The sequence below is a fragment of the Suncus etruscus genome, chromosome 4 (genome assembly GCF_024139225.1).
Source record: "Suncus etruscus isolate mSunEtr1 chromosome 4, mSunEtr1.pri.cur, whole genome shotgun sequence".
NCBI classification, from domain to species: Eukaryota; Metazoa; Chordata; class Mammalia; order Eulipotyphla; family Soricidae; genus Suncus; species Suncus etruscus.
In genome coordinates this window covers 30,969,695-30,989,198 of record NC_064851.1, presented here as the reverse complement: position 1 = coordinate 30,989,198, position 19,504 = coordinate 30,969,695, and the positions used below count along the sequence as shown (strand labels likewise).

The 19,504-nt window shown below is 41.8% G+C and overlaps 1 protein-coding gene across 1 annotated transcript in view; it reads right to left on the bottom strand.

Moving 5' to 3' along the window:
- The window catches only part of GIPC2 (GIPC PDZ domain containing family member 2), a 98,701-nt gene extending 80,037 nt beyond the window's left edge, over window positions 1-18,664 (bottom strand). Inside the window, exon 1 of the mRNA XM_049771480.1 lies at window positions 18,431-18,664. Coding sequence (XP_049627437.1) covers window positions 18,431-18,664 — 234 coding nt within the window. The remainder of the gene's footprint in view (window positions 1-18,430) is intronic.
- Between the last annotated feature and the right edge of the window lie 840 nt (window positions 18,665-19,504).

Here is a 19,504-nt window from a genome sequence, read left to right as displayed (position 1 = left end):
TTCCATTATTTCTGCCATTTCCAGACCTGGATATATCTCTTAGGTCCATTCCTTCACTTATGTCACTATGAATTGTATAAGACAACTACATCATATATTCCTAATCGGGTTAAAAGAAAACTGTAGGGGAGAGGGAGTTACTTATACTTATGCTGTCTCACTCAAACTCATATAGTACTTTTCTGGGAAAAAAAAGGTAAAGAAATTAAATGTATATACTTCTGAAAAAGAGGGCTAGATTACTGTAGTTCTGAGTGACACACTTCATTTGCCATTTTTTCTAAGAACGTTGATTTTTTTTTTTCCAGTTAAAACTAGTTGGGGAGGCTAGAGCGATATCACAGCAGATAATTGCAAGGCAATCCCCAGCATCCCATATGGGTCCCCATATGGTCTTCTAAGCCAGAAATAAAAAAAAGGGGGGGGGACAGAATGATAGCACAGCGGTAGGGCATTTACCTTGCACACTGCCGACCCAGGACAGATCAAATTTAATCCCCAGCATCCCATATGGTCCCCCATGTGTGCCAGGAGAGATTTCTGAATACAGAGCCAGGAGTAACCCCTGAGCACCGCTGGGTGTGACCCCTCCCCACAAAAAAATTAAAAAAATATAAGATCATACAGGATCCCTCTCCCTACCATGTATTTTAGATTTGTGAGGCATCAACCTTTCTTTTGTTTTTGTTTTTGTTTTGGGGTCACACCCAGCAGTGCTCAGGGGTCACTCTGGCTCTACGCTCAGAAATTGCTCCTGGCAGGCTCGGGGGACCATATGGGATGCAGGGGTTCGAACCACTGTCCTATAACTAAGGCAAATGGCTTACTGCTGTGCTATCTCTCTGGCCCCCAGAATCTAACTTTTTTAGTTTGGGGGCCATACCTGGTGGCACTCAGGGATTACTCCTGGCTCTACTCAGAAATAACTCTTGGTAGGCTGTGGGGGGGGTGTCATATGTGGGATGCTGGGGATTGAACCCTGGTTGGCCTCATGCAAGACAAATACCCTACTTCAGTGCTACTCAGATAGCACTGGCCCCACATTGATCCTTTTCATACAGTAATTGTAAGATAAAATAAAAAAAAAACCTAGGTAGGGGCCAGAGGATAGAGCATTTTTTTTGCACAAAGCAGGCCTGGGTTCTATCCTCAGCATTTTATAGGGTCTCCCGAGCACAACCAGGAATGATTCCTGAGTGCAGAGCTAGTAATAGCCTAGACAAAAACAAAAAACAGCTAAAAATAATAACTGGTACATAATGTCATGTGCTATGGAGTTTTGTCATGGATATTACATCATAGACAATTTCTTTTTTATTAGGAACCTCACTTATAATAAACCTTACCATAATATTGTAATAAACTTTAAATCTTTGTATATGATTAAATTTATGATTGTGTGTACAAAGTTTACAAAATTTTAATTTTTCTCATGAAATGTAAAGAGTTGTCACTAAAAATAAATACAATCAGCTATTTTTCTTACAATGACAACTAGTTTCATTAATTTTTGAGAAAATTTTTGCCAGGGACTCAAATCTAAATAACTTAAATTTTCCCATTCTTTTTATTTATCTTCTACTCCTTCAATAATAAGGCAATTAATTCTGCTAGTAGTAAATGCAAAGGATGAATGAAACAAAAGATGACTTGGACTGAGAGATGACTCAATAGGCTGAGAGCATACTTTGCATAAAAGGAGCTCATGTTTGATTCCTAGCACCTCGTAGTCCCTGTGTACTGCCAAGAGCAAACACAAAGCACAGGGCTGGGAGTAGTTCCAGAACACCCCTGAGTGTGGCCAAAAACAAAAACAAAAGTGTTGTGTATGTAAACATTTCCATGGGATTATTATGTTACTGATTCTACCCTGATCAGTGATTGTGCCCTACCCTAGGGTGTGACCTGGCATTCTGCTCCCACCCTAGGGGGGTACTTGATTATGATGTATAAAAGCAAGGGTCTGTGGAAGGCAGGGGCTTTTTTCGAGGGCTGATTTTGGGACTTTTGGCTTCAGCCATGTCCACTGAATAAAGCTGATATCTTCTGAAGCCTGACTGCCTGTTAGCTTTCTACCCTCCGCATTCACCGCAGAACCACCGGCTGAATGGGATGACAAACGCGTGGTCCGAGCTGGAGGAGAAAGACCTCATCCTCCATCCCTCCATCAGTCAGCCCCATCAAGGGCTGACTTGCAACACAAAAGTACAACTTCCTTTCATTGATCCATGCTCAAACATTAGAGATACCCTTACCTAACTGACAACCAAGCAGTATGAATAGGAGAAAAGGAACCAAAAGGCAGGTTACAGTTAACAACCCTGAGAGGATAATAAGCATAAAATAGATTAGATGAGAGAACATCTTTTTCATTGATTGTAGATATTCTGCCCAGATGGACACAGCTCCTTGGAAGAGGGTAGGCTGAGTCCCTAGTGTGCTGAGGTCCCTTGCAGCTGCATTTAGATCCCACAGATGACCCCATGCCAATGGCCTATTTCTCAACTAAGCTCTGCAAAGACACAAAAATGACTAAAACACCGAGTACACAGGTTTTAGGGCAGGGGTCTCAAACTCGCAACCCGCAGGCCGTTTGCGGCCCTCTGTACAACATTTTGTAGCCCACAGCCGGCCTTCAAATATCGCAGTATTTGCGATTATTCGCTTATCGAATAATCGCAATAAAAATTGCATTAGTAAGAAAAAATCGCATTAAATATTCACATACCCCGAGCAGTTCCATTCGGGGTATGCAAATGTTTAATGCAATTAAAATTAAATAATTAAAATTAAATAATGCGACTTTTTTTCTTACTAATGCAATTTTATATTCGATAAGCGAATAATCGCAAATACTTTGCCCCTAGTGCAGACGTCATTTCCGCTGCTCCTGCCCGCTGTCCCTTGCATTATTGAGGCCTAAGGGAGAGAGTTTATTACAGAATTAGATTTGGTCATACCTTCTCATGACTTCATCAAAGCCTGCAGTGAAGAGAAAGATTGATGACAAGCACAGACAATTTCAGGAAAAGTGGGAGATGCAGTATTTCTTTGTTGAGCACAGGGGCATCCCCACATGTCTTATTTGCTCAGAAAAAGTTGCAGTGCACAAGGAATACAGCTTGAAACGCCATTATTCAACTAAACATGCTGAGGAATGTGCAAAATATCAAGGAATGAGAGAGCCAAGCGGGTTGCCAGTCTTAAAGCATATCTAATGAGGCAACAAGATTTCTTCAAGAAAGCAACCAAAGAGAATGTTGCATCAGTCGAAGCTAGTTACGTGGTTAGTGAGATGATTGCTAAGGCAGGGAAATCATTCACAGAAAGAGAGTTTGTTAAAAAATGCATGTTACAGGCTGCAAGTATCATCTGTCCAGAAAAGAAAGGTCAGGTTAGTAAAATCAGCCTTTCTGCCAACACTGTGGCAGAGCGCTTTTCTGACATGTCAAGTGACATTTATCATCAACTGTGTGAGAAAGCCAAATGTTTTGATGCATACTCAGTTGCTCTTGATGAAGGCACAGATATAACAGACACTGCTCAGATCACAATTTATGTCCATGCTGTTGATTGCAATTTTGAATTGACAGAGGAGCTGCTCACAATAATTCCAATGCATGGCCAGACCACCGCTAATGAGTTATTTCGGCATATGTGTGATGCCATTGAGAATGCAGGTTTGTCATGGAAGAGGTTTGTTGGAATAATAACCAATGGAGCGCCATCGATGACAGGGAGGAAAAATGGACTGGTGGCACTTGTTCAAAAAAATCTTGAAGAGGAGGGTGTAGAGAAGGCCATTGCTCTTCACTGCATTATCCATCAGCAGGCCCTTTGCAGTAAATGCCTGCCATGTGACAATGTGATATCTGTTGTTGTGAAATGCATCAACCAAATCAGATCCAGGGGCTAAAAGCACAGGAGGTTCAGTGCTTTTTTAGAGGAAATGGAGTCAGAATATGAAGATGTGCTCTATTTCACCGAGGTACATTGGCTCAGCAGGGGAAATGTCCTGAAAAAATTTTTTGAGTTGAGAGAAGTGAAAGCCTTCATGGAGAAGGATGGGAATGCTGTTTCTGAGTTGAGTGATCACAAATGGCTCAAGGACTTTGCTTTTCTTGTTAACATCACACATAAGCTGAATGTACTAAACAATATGTTACAAGGCCCAGGGCAGCTTATCAGTGCTGCCTTTGACAACATGAGAGCATTCTCCACAAAACTTGTGTTCTGGAAATCCCAGCTCTCTCAGACAAACCTTTGCCATTTCCCAGCATGCAAGAAACTTGTGGATGCAGGCATACCATTCAGTGGTGAGAAATATGTTGATGCTATTTTTAAGCTAGAGAAGGAATTGGATCACAGATTTGCAGATTTCAAAAAGCACAGAGCCACTTTTCCAAATTTTTGTGGACCCCTTTTCCTTTGATGTGCAAGATGCCCCTCCTGTGCTTCAAATGGAGCTCATTGACCTGCAATGCAACTCTGATCTCAAAGCCAAGTTCAGGGAGATTAGTGGAAAAGCAGACATGCATGGGCAATTTTTGAGAGAATTGCCCCCCAGCTTCCCTGAGTTTTCCCGAATGTTCAAGTGCACCATGTGCCTTTTTGGGAGCACATATTTGTGTGAAAAGTTATTCTCCACATTGAACTTCAATAAGTCAAAGTACAGGTCTAGACTTAATGATGATCTTCTTCAAGCTATACTGAGGGTCTCAACTGCTTCCTCTCTAAAGCCAAATGTGGTTCAGATTTGTGAGAAGAAGCGCTGTCAAGTCTCTGGCAGCAAGGAATAGGCAAAAGATGCCATGTTCAGAAGAACTGTTCATGATATTCACTCAATGTTCTATTCATGTTCAGAAGAAATAATTAAAACTGTTAATAATGACATTTGAGGACTTTTTTTTGTGAAATCCCTTATGCGACCCTGCCTCACCCTGACTTTGCCTCCTGCGGCCCCCAGGTAAATTGAGTTTGAGACACCTGTTTTAGGGTTTTAAAAATTCTGGAGGCAACCTGCCACCTCTCCAATCCCTCTTATTTCCAAAAGCCTCAACAGCTACACTCACATTCCACAGTCCCCACCATAAAAAAATCATCAGCCCAGCTCCATTCCAAACTCTTCAGTACTGATACCATAGAAGAAATACACTAAGTTAGATGGGAAAGTAGCATAGAATTCACCTAAGCTCAACAAACAAAAACAACACAAAATGCTCAATTAGCAACAAGTGAAATTTCAGAGAATGACTTAATGACTCCATTGTGAGATATAACAATTTTTACAAATTTTCTCTTACTGAAGTTTTTTCAATAATTGCATTACCACTGAATTATAACAAGCAATATAAAATAAATGATTTTGTACCTACTAAAGGGGCAGGTTTGGAGGTGGGTGGAAACTGGGGACAGTGGTAGAGGGCACTGTTGGTGACCAGAGCTTATTTCTGGCTGTGTTCAGGGATCAATCATGGTGGTACACAAGGGATCACGTGGTACCAAGGATTAAATCTGGGTCAGCTACAGGCAAGCACCTTATCTACTATACTATCTCTCTATCCAATACTTGTTCACTTTGTTTTGTTTTGGGGGCCATATCCAGCAGTGTTCAGGGATGACTCCTGGTTATGCACTGAGACCACTCCTAAAGGAGTTCAAAGATCATAGGAGGTGCTTGGAGTGGAACATGGGTGAGCCTGATACAAGTAAGTGTCTTAACCACTGTACTATCTCACTGCCCCACTCAACCATTCAGTTTTTAAAAATAGACCTGATTGTCAGGGAATAACATTGGCTCTTCAGATTTAAGATCTCTGTCCAATGCCTCTGTCATATAAAGTGATCTCTGAACATCCATTTAAATATATTTGTAATATGCCTGTCAAGGTGGCAGGCATCAGCAAAAGAAACAGGAAAAATGATAAAGGATAAGTGACTTAACTTTGCCAACACATATATTAAAAATGAAATAATATAGGATGGCAGGGAATCTATTAGTTGAAATTAATATATTTAGGAAAATACACTTAGGTGATAATACTTAAAAAAAAGGCATGATATAAACTATCAAAGAAATCAGGACAGTGGTTATATCCAGGGCTAGGAGAAAGGGGGTAGATTCTACAAAGACTGACAAGGACTTCTTCTGACATTGGTCTTATTATAGGTATCTGCTTATTCATTAAGTCATATATTTGCTTTCTGTTCCTTTCTGGACTTGTGTTATGTTTAATAAAATGTTTTTAGCATACATAAAAATAAAGTATTGGCAAGAGAGTTTTTGGAGTGGGATAAAAGGGAAGTTAATCATGCTATTCTCATTACTGCTATTGTGTGATTTTTGTGCCACACCTAGCAGGTTTTGGTTGAACTGGGGCTGATAAGGTACTTCAAGGATACCTTACCTCAAGAACTTTTTCTCTAGCTCCATATTCACTTTGCTTTTGCATGTATTTAAGATTTCATATTAAGGGGCCAGAGCACAGCAGGTAGGGCATTTGCCTTGCATGCAGCTAACCCAGGTTCAATCACCTGTATCCCATATAGTACCCCACCCCTGCCAGAAGTGATTTCTGAGCACAGAGCCAGGAGTAACCCCTGAGCACCACTGGGTATGACCCAGAAACCAAAAATATAAAATAAAATAAATTTCATGTTAAATGGTGAAAAAACATCGCCAACTCTTAGTTCCTGTTGGCTCTACGCTCAGAAATCGCTCCTGGCAGGCTCAGGAGACCATATGAAATGCCAGGATTCGAACCACCTTTCTTCTGCAAGCAAGGCAAATGCCCTACCTCCATGCTATTATCTCTCCAGCCCCCCTGTACAGTTCTTAACTTTACTAAAGAGAAAAAAGTTAATCAGTGATTACTATTCTGTCTGATATGAGTTATGGAAACTAAGAGGTGAAGCACAAAATCCTGTTCTTAGGTGGGAAGAAGGTTACATTTTAGGATGTGATTGATTGACCTAAGTCCTTCAGATTAAGCAAAAGTTATTTAGTCAAACACACAAGTTGCTCCTTTTACAGGATTTGTTAAAGTGCTTGCCTTACAAACAGGCCAACTTAGGTTCAAACCCCAGCACCATATATGGTTCCACCAGGAGTGATCCCTGAGCCATAAAGCCAGGAGTAAGTCCTGAGCATTTTCAGGTATGTACCCTCCAACCCCCACCCTCTACCCCCCAAAAATAGATTTCCAAGTAAAGGGAAGAACAATGCATAAAAGCCATAATGAACAAAAAAAAAGTGTCAAGACCTTGGAAGATAACTGCCATATAAGGGCCATGGAAGATAAGTGCCTTTCTCCTTACTCAAGAATTCCCAGAATATCTGCCATGCCCACTGTCTTTTGTAATAAGTTTCCTCCCACAAAAAATAAACTAGAAATGAGCCCCTGACGCACAGGCCAAAACATTTAGTCTCTCTCCAGCTAACTGTATCCAAATTCACCAATATAACAGATGTTTGAATTTGAAGCAGCATTGAGAGGAGGCAGGGAGCCATTGGGGAGTCAGGATGGTAGCATTAGAGCCATGGAAGGGGGAAGGAAGAAGAGAGGGGTGAGGATGGGGTCAGGGAAGAGGATGGGGTCAGGGAAGAGTGAGAGAGAGGGGGGGTAGGGAGAGAGAGAGAGAGAGAGGACAACTAGAAATGTTCTTGGTTCTCTAGAACTTACAACTTTTACCTAAAAAACATAAATATTAATCCAGTGGTTCATAGCTCACTAAGTAGCTCCAAAGCTTCCTTGCCTCCTTGTAAATCAAGGATGGATATTCTTTCCTGACAAAGGTCTTCTAACTATAGGCAGTCAGCCAAGAAGAAGTATATGAGCATTTATATATGTTTCACTGTGTTCTAAGGGTAAGATGATGATCTAATATGGCCCTGCTGTAAGCAGGATTACATAAATATATACATAAACACTAGAGTACAAATTGCCCTAATCTGAGGAACCCAACCCCTTGCTACGTACTAAAGATCTCCAGGCTCACCCAGGATGACTTCTACCAGGACAGGTAGAAGCAGGTACAGAAAGACAGAGACCAGGCAACTGATTAGCTAAGCATGAGGTTGAGAGAGAGAGCCTCTGCCCAGGAACTTGAACATTACCCTTGAACTGTGCATACACCTTCAGGAAAGCTCCAGTACAAAAAGAGTCACCATCTATTTCTTATCTTTCTGATAGCAACTGGACCTGATAGCAGCTGGTTATATCATCCTCCTATTTCTCACAATGAGTCATGGGTCTTTTTTTTTTTTCATGCTTGACTTTTTCATATATAATTGATGTTGATGATCATAAGAGATAGCATGCACACATGACTGTGATATATTTATAATTTAAGTGGTACCATGCAATTCCAGAAAATACCATTATAGTCAACTTACTGCACATTATCTATAAAGAAAAGATAGTAAATGAATGGGCAATGCATTTCTGCTCTATAAAATATGAGCTGGGAGTCACCCTTCTGCTGAAAAGTATTAGTTATACTCATGACTTAGAGAATAAAATCTGGATAACTCTCAGGTCATTTGTGGCTTTGCTTCTCTCTCTATCTTTAGCTTCTTTGGCTTCATCTTTTACAGCATCTATGACTTATTTACCAAACTTATGTGAAACAACTAAAGCAACCAGCAAACGATTTTGTTTAAGTTCCAGGGCTAGTTGCTAGAGTGATACTACAGCAAATAGGGCGCTTGCATTGCACACAACTAAGTTGGGCTCAATAGCATCCCATATGGTTCCCTGAGCACTGCCAGGAGTGATTCCTAAGTGTAGAGCCAGAAGTAAGTCCTGAGACAGTATGTCCCAAAAACAAAGTTCCAAATCTTAGGAAATAAAGCATCAATGCAATGTAATTCATTGTATTAATGACTATTACCAATAATGATTAATTCTCACCTAAAATTATACATTAATCATTAATATGCTGTACTACTGGTTAATATAATAATGATTAACATGATTACAACAATATGAATACAACAGTAATAATACATCTACTCTATAATCTAAATTGTGCATTCACAGGGTAAGTGGCGGTTTTTTTGGAGGAGGCAGTGGGGTTGAGTGCTTAAGGCTCTTCCTGGCTATATTAGGGACTATTCCTGGTTATATTCATGACTATTTATAGCTTTTTTCTGTCTCTTCTGCTGGAATTAGGTACCATGCATGTCAGAGAAAGTGATGTACCCCTGCTATTTCACCTTGTACAATCTCTTCCTCCCACTGCAGGCTTCTTAGAGGAAGTAACAATTGGCTAAAGAGGAGACTAGACTAGGAAGAAAAAAACAGCCTGAGAAGTTAAAGAGTTAAATATCCTGGACACACAGGTAAGTGTAGTAGCATAAACAGGACATGACTCAAAAGATAAACAGAACAGGGAGAGTGGCTAGAGGGATTATTTGTAGGTGCTATGCGACTGTGTCCCATAACCAGTATTCAAATATTGAAATTGTAACCCTTAAAATGGATAGTAGCAGTAGTTTTAAATCACAAGGGCAGAGAAAACATGAATGGGATTAATAACAAGGAGGCACCAAAAAGATCACTAGTCCCCTCTACAATCTGAGAGCACAGTTCAATGGTGTCAGGTATGAACCAGGAAGTAGGTCTCCAAAAAAAAAAAAAAAAAAAGGAAGCAGGTCTCCAGTAAATGGGGGTTGGTCTTGTGCTCTGATCTCAGACCATCCTACCCCCCTAACTAGGAGCAGTAAGTTTAAGTTTTTTTGGTTTTTGTTTGTTTGGTTGGTTGATTTTTGGTTTTTGGGTCACACTCGGCAGCGCTCAAGGGTTACTCCTGGTTCTACGCTCAGAAATCGCTCCTGGCAAGCTCCAGGGACCATATGGGATGCCAGGATTCGAACCACCGTCTTTCTGCATGCAAGGCAAATGCCTTACCTCTGCATCCAATCTCTCCGGCCCCCTAAGTATTTTTGGTTTTTAAGCTACCCACTCAGTGGTATTTCTCAATATCAGCACAAATGGAATAAAAACAGTAATATAATTGGAAACCCAGATCTTTAGAACTCAAAGCATCAAAAATAAAAAAAGTAAAATATGTTGGGCAAAGTCAGGAAAACCATACTCAGGGTACTTGAATCTTCATTATAAAAACCCAAGCATGGTTGGGGCCGGCGAGGTGGCGCTAGAGGTAAGGTGTCTGCCTTGCAAGCGCTAGCCAAGGAAAGGACCACGGTTGGATCCCCCGGCGTCCCATATGGTCTCCCCAAGCCAGGGGCAATTTCTGAGCACGTAGCCAGGAGTAACCCCTGAGCATCTAACGGGTGTGGCCCGAAAAACCAAAAAAAAAAAAAAAAAAAAACCCAAGCATGGGGGCTAGAGAGAAAGCACAGCAGTAGAATTTGCCTTGCAAGTGGCCCACCCAGGAACAACAGTGATTCAAATCCCAGCATCCCATATGATCCCTCGTGCCTACCAGGAGCAATGATTTCTGAGCACAGAGCCAGGAGTAACCCCTGGGCATCACCAGGTATGCCCCCCCCAAAAAAAACAAATAAATAAAATAAAAATCCAAGCATTAATGGTTACCAATGCTCTCATACCAAAGCCCTTTCATTTATTGATCCCTACAAGAAGGGAAACCTATGGACAGTTCAATAGTGAGAGGGTTGGAAAGGATTTGGAGCCAAAAGCACAGATTCAACAACACTCAAACATAAAATCTAAGCTGCAACCACTTAACTTTGTAATGTGCCTGTCAAGATAGTCGGGGCAGGAGAGTCAGTAATGGGTTATTGAAACAATAGTAGAGGGAATTATCAATGGTAGTTGAAATTATATATATATGTACATATATATCTAAAACTCGAATTCTCAATAATTTTGTAAATCACAAGTCTCTAATTAAATAAAAATTTAGTTTAAAAAAAAAAAAGAAATGGGCAGAGAGATAGCATAGCAGCAGTAGAGCATTTGCCTTACACACAGCTGACCTGGGTTTGATTTCCAGCATTCTATATGGTTCTCCAAGCCTTCGGGGGCGATTTTTAAGCAGAGAGTCAGGAGTAAACCCCTGAGCACCACCAGGTGTATCCCTCCACCCCCCCCCCAAAAAAAAAAGAAAGAATTTGGAGCTGGCATTAGGTTATTATTTCCTAAAATAGGTGATACCATCCGCCAACCTTAGAGACTATTGAGAGAGCTTTTGGTTTACATCACAAACGTTATGTTGCTTTTATTTGGGGATCACACCTTGTGGGACTCAGAGTTTACTCCTAGCTCTACACTCTGGGATTACTCTTGGTGGTGTTGAGTAAAGTATGTGGGGTGCCAGTAATAGAACACGGCCAGCAGCATGCAAGGCAAATGTCCTATCCTCTGTATTATCTCTCTAGTCCATAGACTTTTTAGTTGTGTAAAAACAAAGCAGGCTTTCAGCAGGCCTAGCCAGTTTGGGTGATTGATCTCTTTGTATTCGGTGGTTTGGAGATAGGTTTAAAAAATACATGTAGGGCCTGGGAGACAATATAAAAGGCAAGGGTACATATCTGGCAAGCACGAACCCAGGCTCAATTTCTAGTACTAAATAACCTTCATTACTGGGTATAGTCTACTAGCCCCATCACTGTCCATCACTGTATGGGAAGGCACCCAGCAAATGTAAAAAAAAAAAAAAGAAAGAAAGTTTGTGTTTGCTCTGCAGAGGGTGCTGTCAGGAAGTGGAAACAATCTTAGTAAACTTTTATTTAGTGAATGAGAAAGGATCAAAGCTAAAACTGAAAATTAGTCACAGAGCAGCAATCATTTCTATCAATGAAAGCAAGGGGGAAAGGGACACCTGGTTGTTTTGTGGTCTGGACAATGTTCATGTTTTTGTTTCTTTTAAGAAAATTACAGAACCATGTTTGCCTTGATCCATCAGCCACAGAGTCTTATCTGATGTTGATGTTTTGTGAACTCATTCATGTCCAACAGGAGAATGCTATAAGAGCAGCTCCCAGCAGTGAGGTAAAGCTTTTCTCTTTCTTATGTTCTCAACTCTTTTTATATTCAACTTGATTCAAAGTCCTCAGAATTTAATCTTTTGAGGGGCAACATAAGAGAGAAAACCATGGGCCCGAAGAGATAGCAAGCAGCCAATCCAGGACCAAAGGTGGTTGGTTCGAATCCCAGTGTCCCATATGGTCCCCCGTGCCTGCCAGGACTATTTCTGAGCAGACAGCCAAGAGTAACCCCTGAGCACCGCCGCCGAGTGTGGTAGAGAGAGAGAGGGGGGGGGGGGGGGGAGGGAGGGAGGGAGGGAGGGAGGGAGGGAGAGAGAGAGAGAGAGAGAGAGAGAGAGAGAGAGAGAGAGAGAGAGAGAGAGAGAGAGAGAACCATACTACAAGTGCTCTACTGATGAGCTATATTCCTGACCTGATAGACTGTGGAGTCTGAAGATAAAATTCACAATGCAATTCAAACACCTTCATTTTGGGTGGAGAGAGAGAGAGAGAGAGAGAGAGAGAGAGAGAGAGAGAGAGAGAGAGAGAGAGAGAGAGAGAGAGAACCATACTACAAGTGCTCTACTGATGAGCTATATTCCTGACCTGATAGACTGTGGAGTCTGAAGATAAAATTACACAATGCAATTCAAACACCTTCATTTTGGGTGGAAGTTTGGTTTTCCTTGGGAAGTTGGACACAAGTCAGTAAGCTCCATTCTCTTCTACTCTTCCCAGGGCCCACTTGTCATGAGTTCCCACAATTCTACTTGCCAGTTAACTGCATTACTGAGAAATGCTAAGTCTGTAGGACACTTCATGATCTCTGAAGTGCCACATAAGTACAAGATACTGACTTTCATAAAAGCTCAATGCCAATACCAGGAAGCTGAGACAAGGAAGCAGATACTAATTTAGGAGACAATTTTGCTGGCAAACAGAACCTCTTCCTTCATAATTAATGGAATTTGCAGATAGGTAAAAATTTGATACAAATAACTACCTTCGCTTTGCAATTTCTTTATTTCACTATCACTCCCATTTCAGGTTGAGTGGTGCTCCTCATTTCTACCCTCTTCAAAGGCTACTCTTATTTTTCATATTGCATATAAGTTAAATCAAAACCCCATAAAATCTGAGTATTATGATCTACACTTAAGGTTTATGCTACACCTAGGTCAGGATTTTAAGTACTAAGTAATAAGGATTGCTTTATTCCACTTTTTCAATTCCAACTAGGTTTCAAATAGAGTTCAGAATCCCCAAATTAAATCAGTAAACAGAATGAATAAAACCCTTGCCTTTATAAAACTTACATTTTAATTTTAAATCATGGAGAAGAAAACAAATAACAAAATTAATTTAACAGACTTATGATGTTAGTATACTAGGAAGGAAAATTAAGTGAGGTGTGAAACAGGAGAGGTATAATTTTTTTGTTTTATCATATTTTGGGGATAAGGCCATACACTGATCAGTGCTGATAGGTTACTCAAGTTTCTGCACACAGGAATTAATCTTGGTGGGGCTCAGAGGGATATATTGGATGCTAGAGATTGAACCCCAGATCAGCTGCATGCAAGGCAAGCACTCTACCCACTGTTCTGTTGCTCCAGCCCCCTAGATTGCTATAATTTTTAATGGGAATATCAGTATCAGCCTCGCTGAGTATATAAACTTTTGAGTTTTTCTATAAAGGAAAATGAGTTAATACCAAACATTTGCTGTTAAGTGAAGTAATAGCAGGTTTCTATGTTGAATACTAGGGCTTTAAATGTTTTTAAAAAATTGGGCCCGGAGAGAGAGCACAGCGGCATTTGCCTTGCAAGCAGACGATCCAGGACCAAAGGTGGTTGGTTCGAATCCCGGTGTCCCATATAATCCCCCATGCCTGCCAGGAGCTATTTCTGAGCAGACAGCCAGGAGTAACCCCTGAGCACCGCCAGGTGTGGCCCAAACACCAAAAAAAAAAAAAATTATAATTTTCTTCTGTTTTCCAAGTACAAGGCCATATGCAACAAGAGAGAAAGGGTTATATATATTTGCCAATCCATTCTTTCAATGAACTATTTAATATTATATACCAACTAATATGACCAAGACAGAGAAAATCATTTCTGAATCCTATTTGAAAGACTGAGTTTTCCATTTCTAGGTATATAAAGTGTCTAACTACAAAGTAGTTTCTTTAAAAACTCTTTCAAATTTTTATCCTACAACCTTTTCATAGATATTAATAATTAAGATATTAATAATTATTAATAAATATTAATAATTAAGAAATGCAAGAAGATGAGCTGGAGTGATAGCACAGAGGTAGAAGTAGAACGTTTGTCTTGCACGTGGCTGAGTCAAGACATACCCAGTTCGAACCCTGGTATTTCATATGGTCCCCCAAGTCTGCCAGGAGTGTTTTATGAGCACAGAGCCAGGAGTAACCTCTGTGCCGCCAACATAAAAAAAAAAAAGGAAGAAGGCATCATGCTCTCAATTCAATATACCCATTCAACAACAATTTTAAAACTTATAGACAAATAATAATTATAAACTCACTTAATATAGCCTGAGTATTTTAAAAGATAATATTGACTTTTTTTTGTTTTTCTGAATTGTACAGTTAGTATTTGGGGCAGGGGGGAAACAACAGCTATGAAAGGTTAGAAGGGTTGTTTTGCTTTAAGATGTCACTGTTCCTTTGCATGACTGGCCACCTGCTTCAAGATAATGTTCACAGACTGTACCAAACTGTTAACAAATCTCAAGTGATTGACACATTTCACTAGTTCCCTCCTTCAGAAAACCTGAAATCATCTACAACTGTCAGCTTCACAAGAGTACCTTTTGAGACAATAAATATTTTTGTGGATGATTTCATTGGAAAAGACCACATTTTTATGTTTGATTTGGGTTTTGGGGGGTGGTATTTTGTTGTTGTTGTTGTTGTTGTTGTTGTTGTTGTTTTGAGAAGAGATGAAAGCACACTGGAGATTCTTAGGGGTCCTAAGCTCTGGGGTCACTTCTGACAGTGCTCAAGGGCCTATTTACAGAATACTCAGGGATCAAACCAAAATGGACTGCACACAAGGCAAATGCTTTATCCTCTGTACTGTGTCTTTGGTTCAAGAAAGACCACCTGTTTAAAAAAATATATTATGAATTTCAATGCAGTTACTAAGTATGGTTCAAAGTTCCCAAGCTGTTATGACACATCGTCTACTTTTCAAGGTGGGAGAAATTGGGGTTGTGGAGATAGTACAGAAGTTAGAGTACATACCTTGCACGGTTCCAACTGGATCAATCAGCTGACATAACACAGCCTCCTGAACATTGCCTGATGTTATCCAAGAGGCCCCTAACTTTGCAGGGACCATTAGTACTACATCCTCAGGCCCAATTTGAACCATTGAACCATGATTGAATATAACAAAGTAGCCTGATCATAACTTGGGATAAAAAATGCACAGCCACCCTCTGAAAATCTACCTTATTATAAAAATCAAAAAGTGGAAGCTGGAGCGATAGCACAGCAGTAGGGCATTTGCCTTGCACGCAGCAGATCCAGGAGGGACCTGATTCAATCCCTGGCGTCCCATATGGTCCCTCTAGCCAGGAGTGATTTCTGAGCGCAGAGCCAGTAGTAATCCCTGAGCAACATCAAGTGTGCCCCCCCCCAAAAAAACAAAAACTGTCTCTCAATTCCACCCAAAACTACTACTGGTCCCCAGATCATTCCAGTGGTGCTACCACTAGCAAACCCACCTGACATTCTGACTTATCAGGCCAGTACTCTAGGCAAACTGGTTAACTTCTCAAAGTCCCACTTACCTCCACACTAAATAAGAAGAACTTATGCTCCATGCTGTGGTGAAAATGCAATGAAGACAGTGTAAACATGGCTTAGTAAAGACCTGAGCACATTATAGATGCCTAGCAATCTCTGCCTAAAATGTCCCTGCCTGACATGATGTTAAGGTCAAATTTTTCTTTTCTCCCTTTCAATAAAGAGGTTGTAGCTCATCATTGATTGTACTAATTTATACATCCATTCTTAAGGTACATCAGGGAGTTAATGATCTATTCAACCTACCAAGTGAAGAAATTTTTTGTTTTGTTTCCACAAAAATTTCAAAAATTTACACCATTATTTTTCCTCTTGATAAAGGAAAAGAAAGGGAAATAGGAACTCACTAGTGTACATTTTATCGCAGCAGATTAGTTCTGTTTCAAAATTAACTACTCTGGGTCACAGCACTACAGTGGAGTAGGTGCCTGCTTTGTGCACAGTCAACCCAGATTTGATCCCTGGTACCCATTTGGACCCCTGTGACCACTAGGAGTGATAGATCCCATAGCTCAGAACCAGGAATACACCTTGAAAACCACCATATTTGGCCCCAAACCAAAAAAAATTAGAAAAACAACTACTGAGATACTTATGAAATCCTATACTATGGTAGTCAAACGAAACAAGCAGAAAGCAGAGAGCCAGGAGTAAGTCCTGAGGACTGCCAGACATGGTCCAAAAACAAAGAAATAGAGAGACATATATGAGGTTATAAAAATGTTCAAGTTAGATATAATCCATTATATCTGATTTAATTTTCTGAGAATTTTACCTTGCAACTAAAAATGCTGGTTATGCCTAAGACACTTGGGAATTTGGAGAGGTGATATAACAATATAATATATTGTTGGGGCCGGAGAGATAGCATGGAGGTAAGGCATTTGCCTTTCATGCAGAAGGTCATCCGTTCGAAGCCCGGCGTCCCATATGGTCCCCCGTGCCTGCCAGGAGCAATTTCTGAGCATGGAGCCAGAAGTATCCCCTGAGCACTGCCGGGTGTGACCCAAAAAACACAAAAATAATAATAATAATAATAATAATAATAATAATAATAATAATAATAATAATAATAATATAATGCTATGTAGAGTCAGAAGAAAAACACCTTAGCTTAAACACAGCTTCTGCCACAAAGCAGGCATGGTCATGATAAAGTCTGGAAAGCAATGATACTAACTCTAAGGGAAACATAGATTGAAAAACATCTGCCATATATAGGAGGCAGTCACTGTGCTTCATTCATTTCCTTCATTTAAGGAAAAGAAAAAGTAGCAAAGACACTCCCCCAAGAACCGGGGGAGAAGGATTTCAAGTGGGAACATCCCAAGAGATACATTTAAAATTGTGATCTAAAAGTGCTAACAAACACATTAGCTTGGAAGCCAAGAGAGTCAGGTTTTAAAAACATCCTAGTTGTTTTCTTGCTAACTTTATAAGTGGTTGTAACTGAGTAAAGTTTAGCTTGTTCAAGCTAGTAGACTGTCAAACCTGCATTAACATCCAAGTTTATTGTTCTACTAATCAACATCTGGACCCTCCCCCCCCCCATCTACCTGTTCTAGCAATATCAAGTGTAAGTGCTTTTTCCTTGAGAAATCCTGTTCAGATGAGAGGAGGGGGAAGAGGAGGAAAAAGAAGGGGAGAAGGAGAAAGAGGAAGAAGTAACAGTGGTGGTGGTGGAGGTGGTAGTAGTAGTAGTAGTAGTAGTAGCAGCAGCAGCAGTAGTAGTAGTAGTAGTAGTAGTAGTAGTAGTAGTACAGTGCTCTGTATCCACACAAAATTGTTTGTGTCCACCCTTGATACCTGAGAACCCTGAAATAACAAATGCACTCTAAACTCTCTTCCTCTCTTCTTAGAATTTTTTCCTTTGAACAGCCCTGATAAACACTAAAGAACCAATACCCACATGTCAATCTAGTACCCTCAAAACTTAAATCTTAAATCTTGAGCTTCCCTTATCCTTTGTGGGGATAAAGTATATTCTTGAGCTCATTTCTCACACCTTCATTTCACAACATGCTTTAAATATGACAGGAACCAGTGCTTTCTCCATGAGGCCTACAGAGCAAAAAAAAAAAAAAAAAATCTTGCTCCAGGTACAGAGACTGTCGGATTAAAGCAAATTTCAGTCCCTTTTGAAAGGACTGCCTTGGAGTAAAACATGCAATTAATAACCTTTGAGATATCTGGACTAGTCCTATCACTTAGGTATCATTTCCCAGAAATAAAAACTCGGGGTGGGTGGGGGAAATCACCAAAAGACTCTTATTTTTTTTATTATTATTTATCTTCCCTTTTCGTTGAGGCTCTTAATGGGCCTCCTCCTGGTCACGGAAGGGGAGTAAAGTCCACCCCAAGTGGGAGTGTCGGTTCATCAAGGACGCATCTGGACTGGCAGAGAAGACGCTCGCCCCGTCGCTCGCACCCGGGGCCACTTGGGCACTCCAAGAGCAGAGCAGAGAGCACAAAGGTGGCCTCTGGGCCTGCGACTCCGAGCCCCCAAGGTCTCCCCTGCGACCCTGGGATGTCGCCTGGGTCCCTTCCCAGTCCTTAACCCCTCTCTGGGGGTATCCCAGAAGCACCCCCCGAGACCGTGCGGGCGTCGGGGACCCACCGAGCGAGCGCCTTACCTCGGACACCCCGAGGCCGAACACGCCCGCGATCTGCTGGTACAGCTCGAGGTTGCTGGCGAACCCCTGCACTCGACCCGTGACGCTGCCGTGGGCCAGCTGCACGTGGAACACCAGCTGGCGCGCGGGCTCCGGGGTGCAGCCGCCCGCGCCCCCCGAGTTCCCCTCGCTGTCCACCAGCCGGGCGGTCTCCTTGGACGTGTTTTTATTCTTCGCCCACATCCCGAAGGGCATCTTGCTGGACGGACGGACGGACGGATGGCAGAAGCCACCTGCGCTGCAGACCTCCGCCCCTCCCTGGCCTCGAACAGCGGACTTTGCGCTCAAGCCGGAGGGCTGCGCGCAGGTGGAGGCGCCTCTGAGCCAATGGTAGAGACGCTTCCTTCTGCCCCTGCCCGCCAGACCCCCCCTCCTCCTCCGCCCAGCCCCGTCGGCCTCCTGCCCAGCCCACCCACCCCCCGCCTTCCAGAGAGTCCAGGGGATCCGCAAAAGTTGGACTCCCTCTGCATCTCCTCTCCTTCCCTTTCCAATGGGAGAACTAGCATAGGAGTTAGGGCCGATGCTTATGTCAGGCCTTGTAGGAGCCCTTGCATCATAAGGTCTACCATCATCCCATTTGCACCCCTCCAGCCCCAGTGACACCCGTTTGAATACCAGAGCGCCCTCCTAGATAGCCCTGCAAACCCCAGCTCTCTGCAGAGCTAAAGAGCCACCTATCCTCAGGCCTTGGCACTGAGCCACATGTCTTCTGAGGTGCATCCCCTGGGTGCATCCTTCCCCCAAGATGTAAGAAAAAGTTGAAAATAAGTACAAATGGCTCAATTTGGGACGTGGAGGTAAATCAGGTGGATTATGTGTGAGGTCCCATGTTGGATTCCTGGTGTACCAACTGGGTGGCCCTAGAGGAGGGAAGGAAGGAAGAGAAAGGGAGGAAGGGAAGGAGAGATGGAGGGAGGAAGGAGAGAGGGAGGGAGGAAGGAAGGAAGGAAGGAAAAGGAAGGAAGGAAGGAAGGAAGGAAGGAAGGAAGGAAGGAAGGAAGGAAGGAAGGAAGGAAGGAAGGAAGGAAGGAAGGA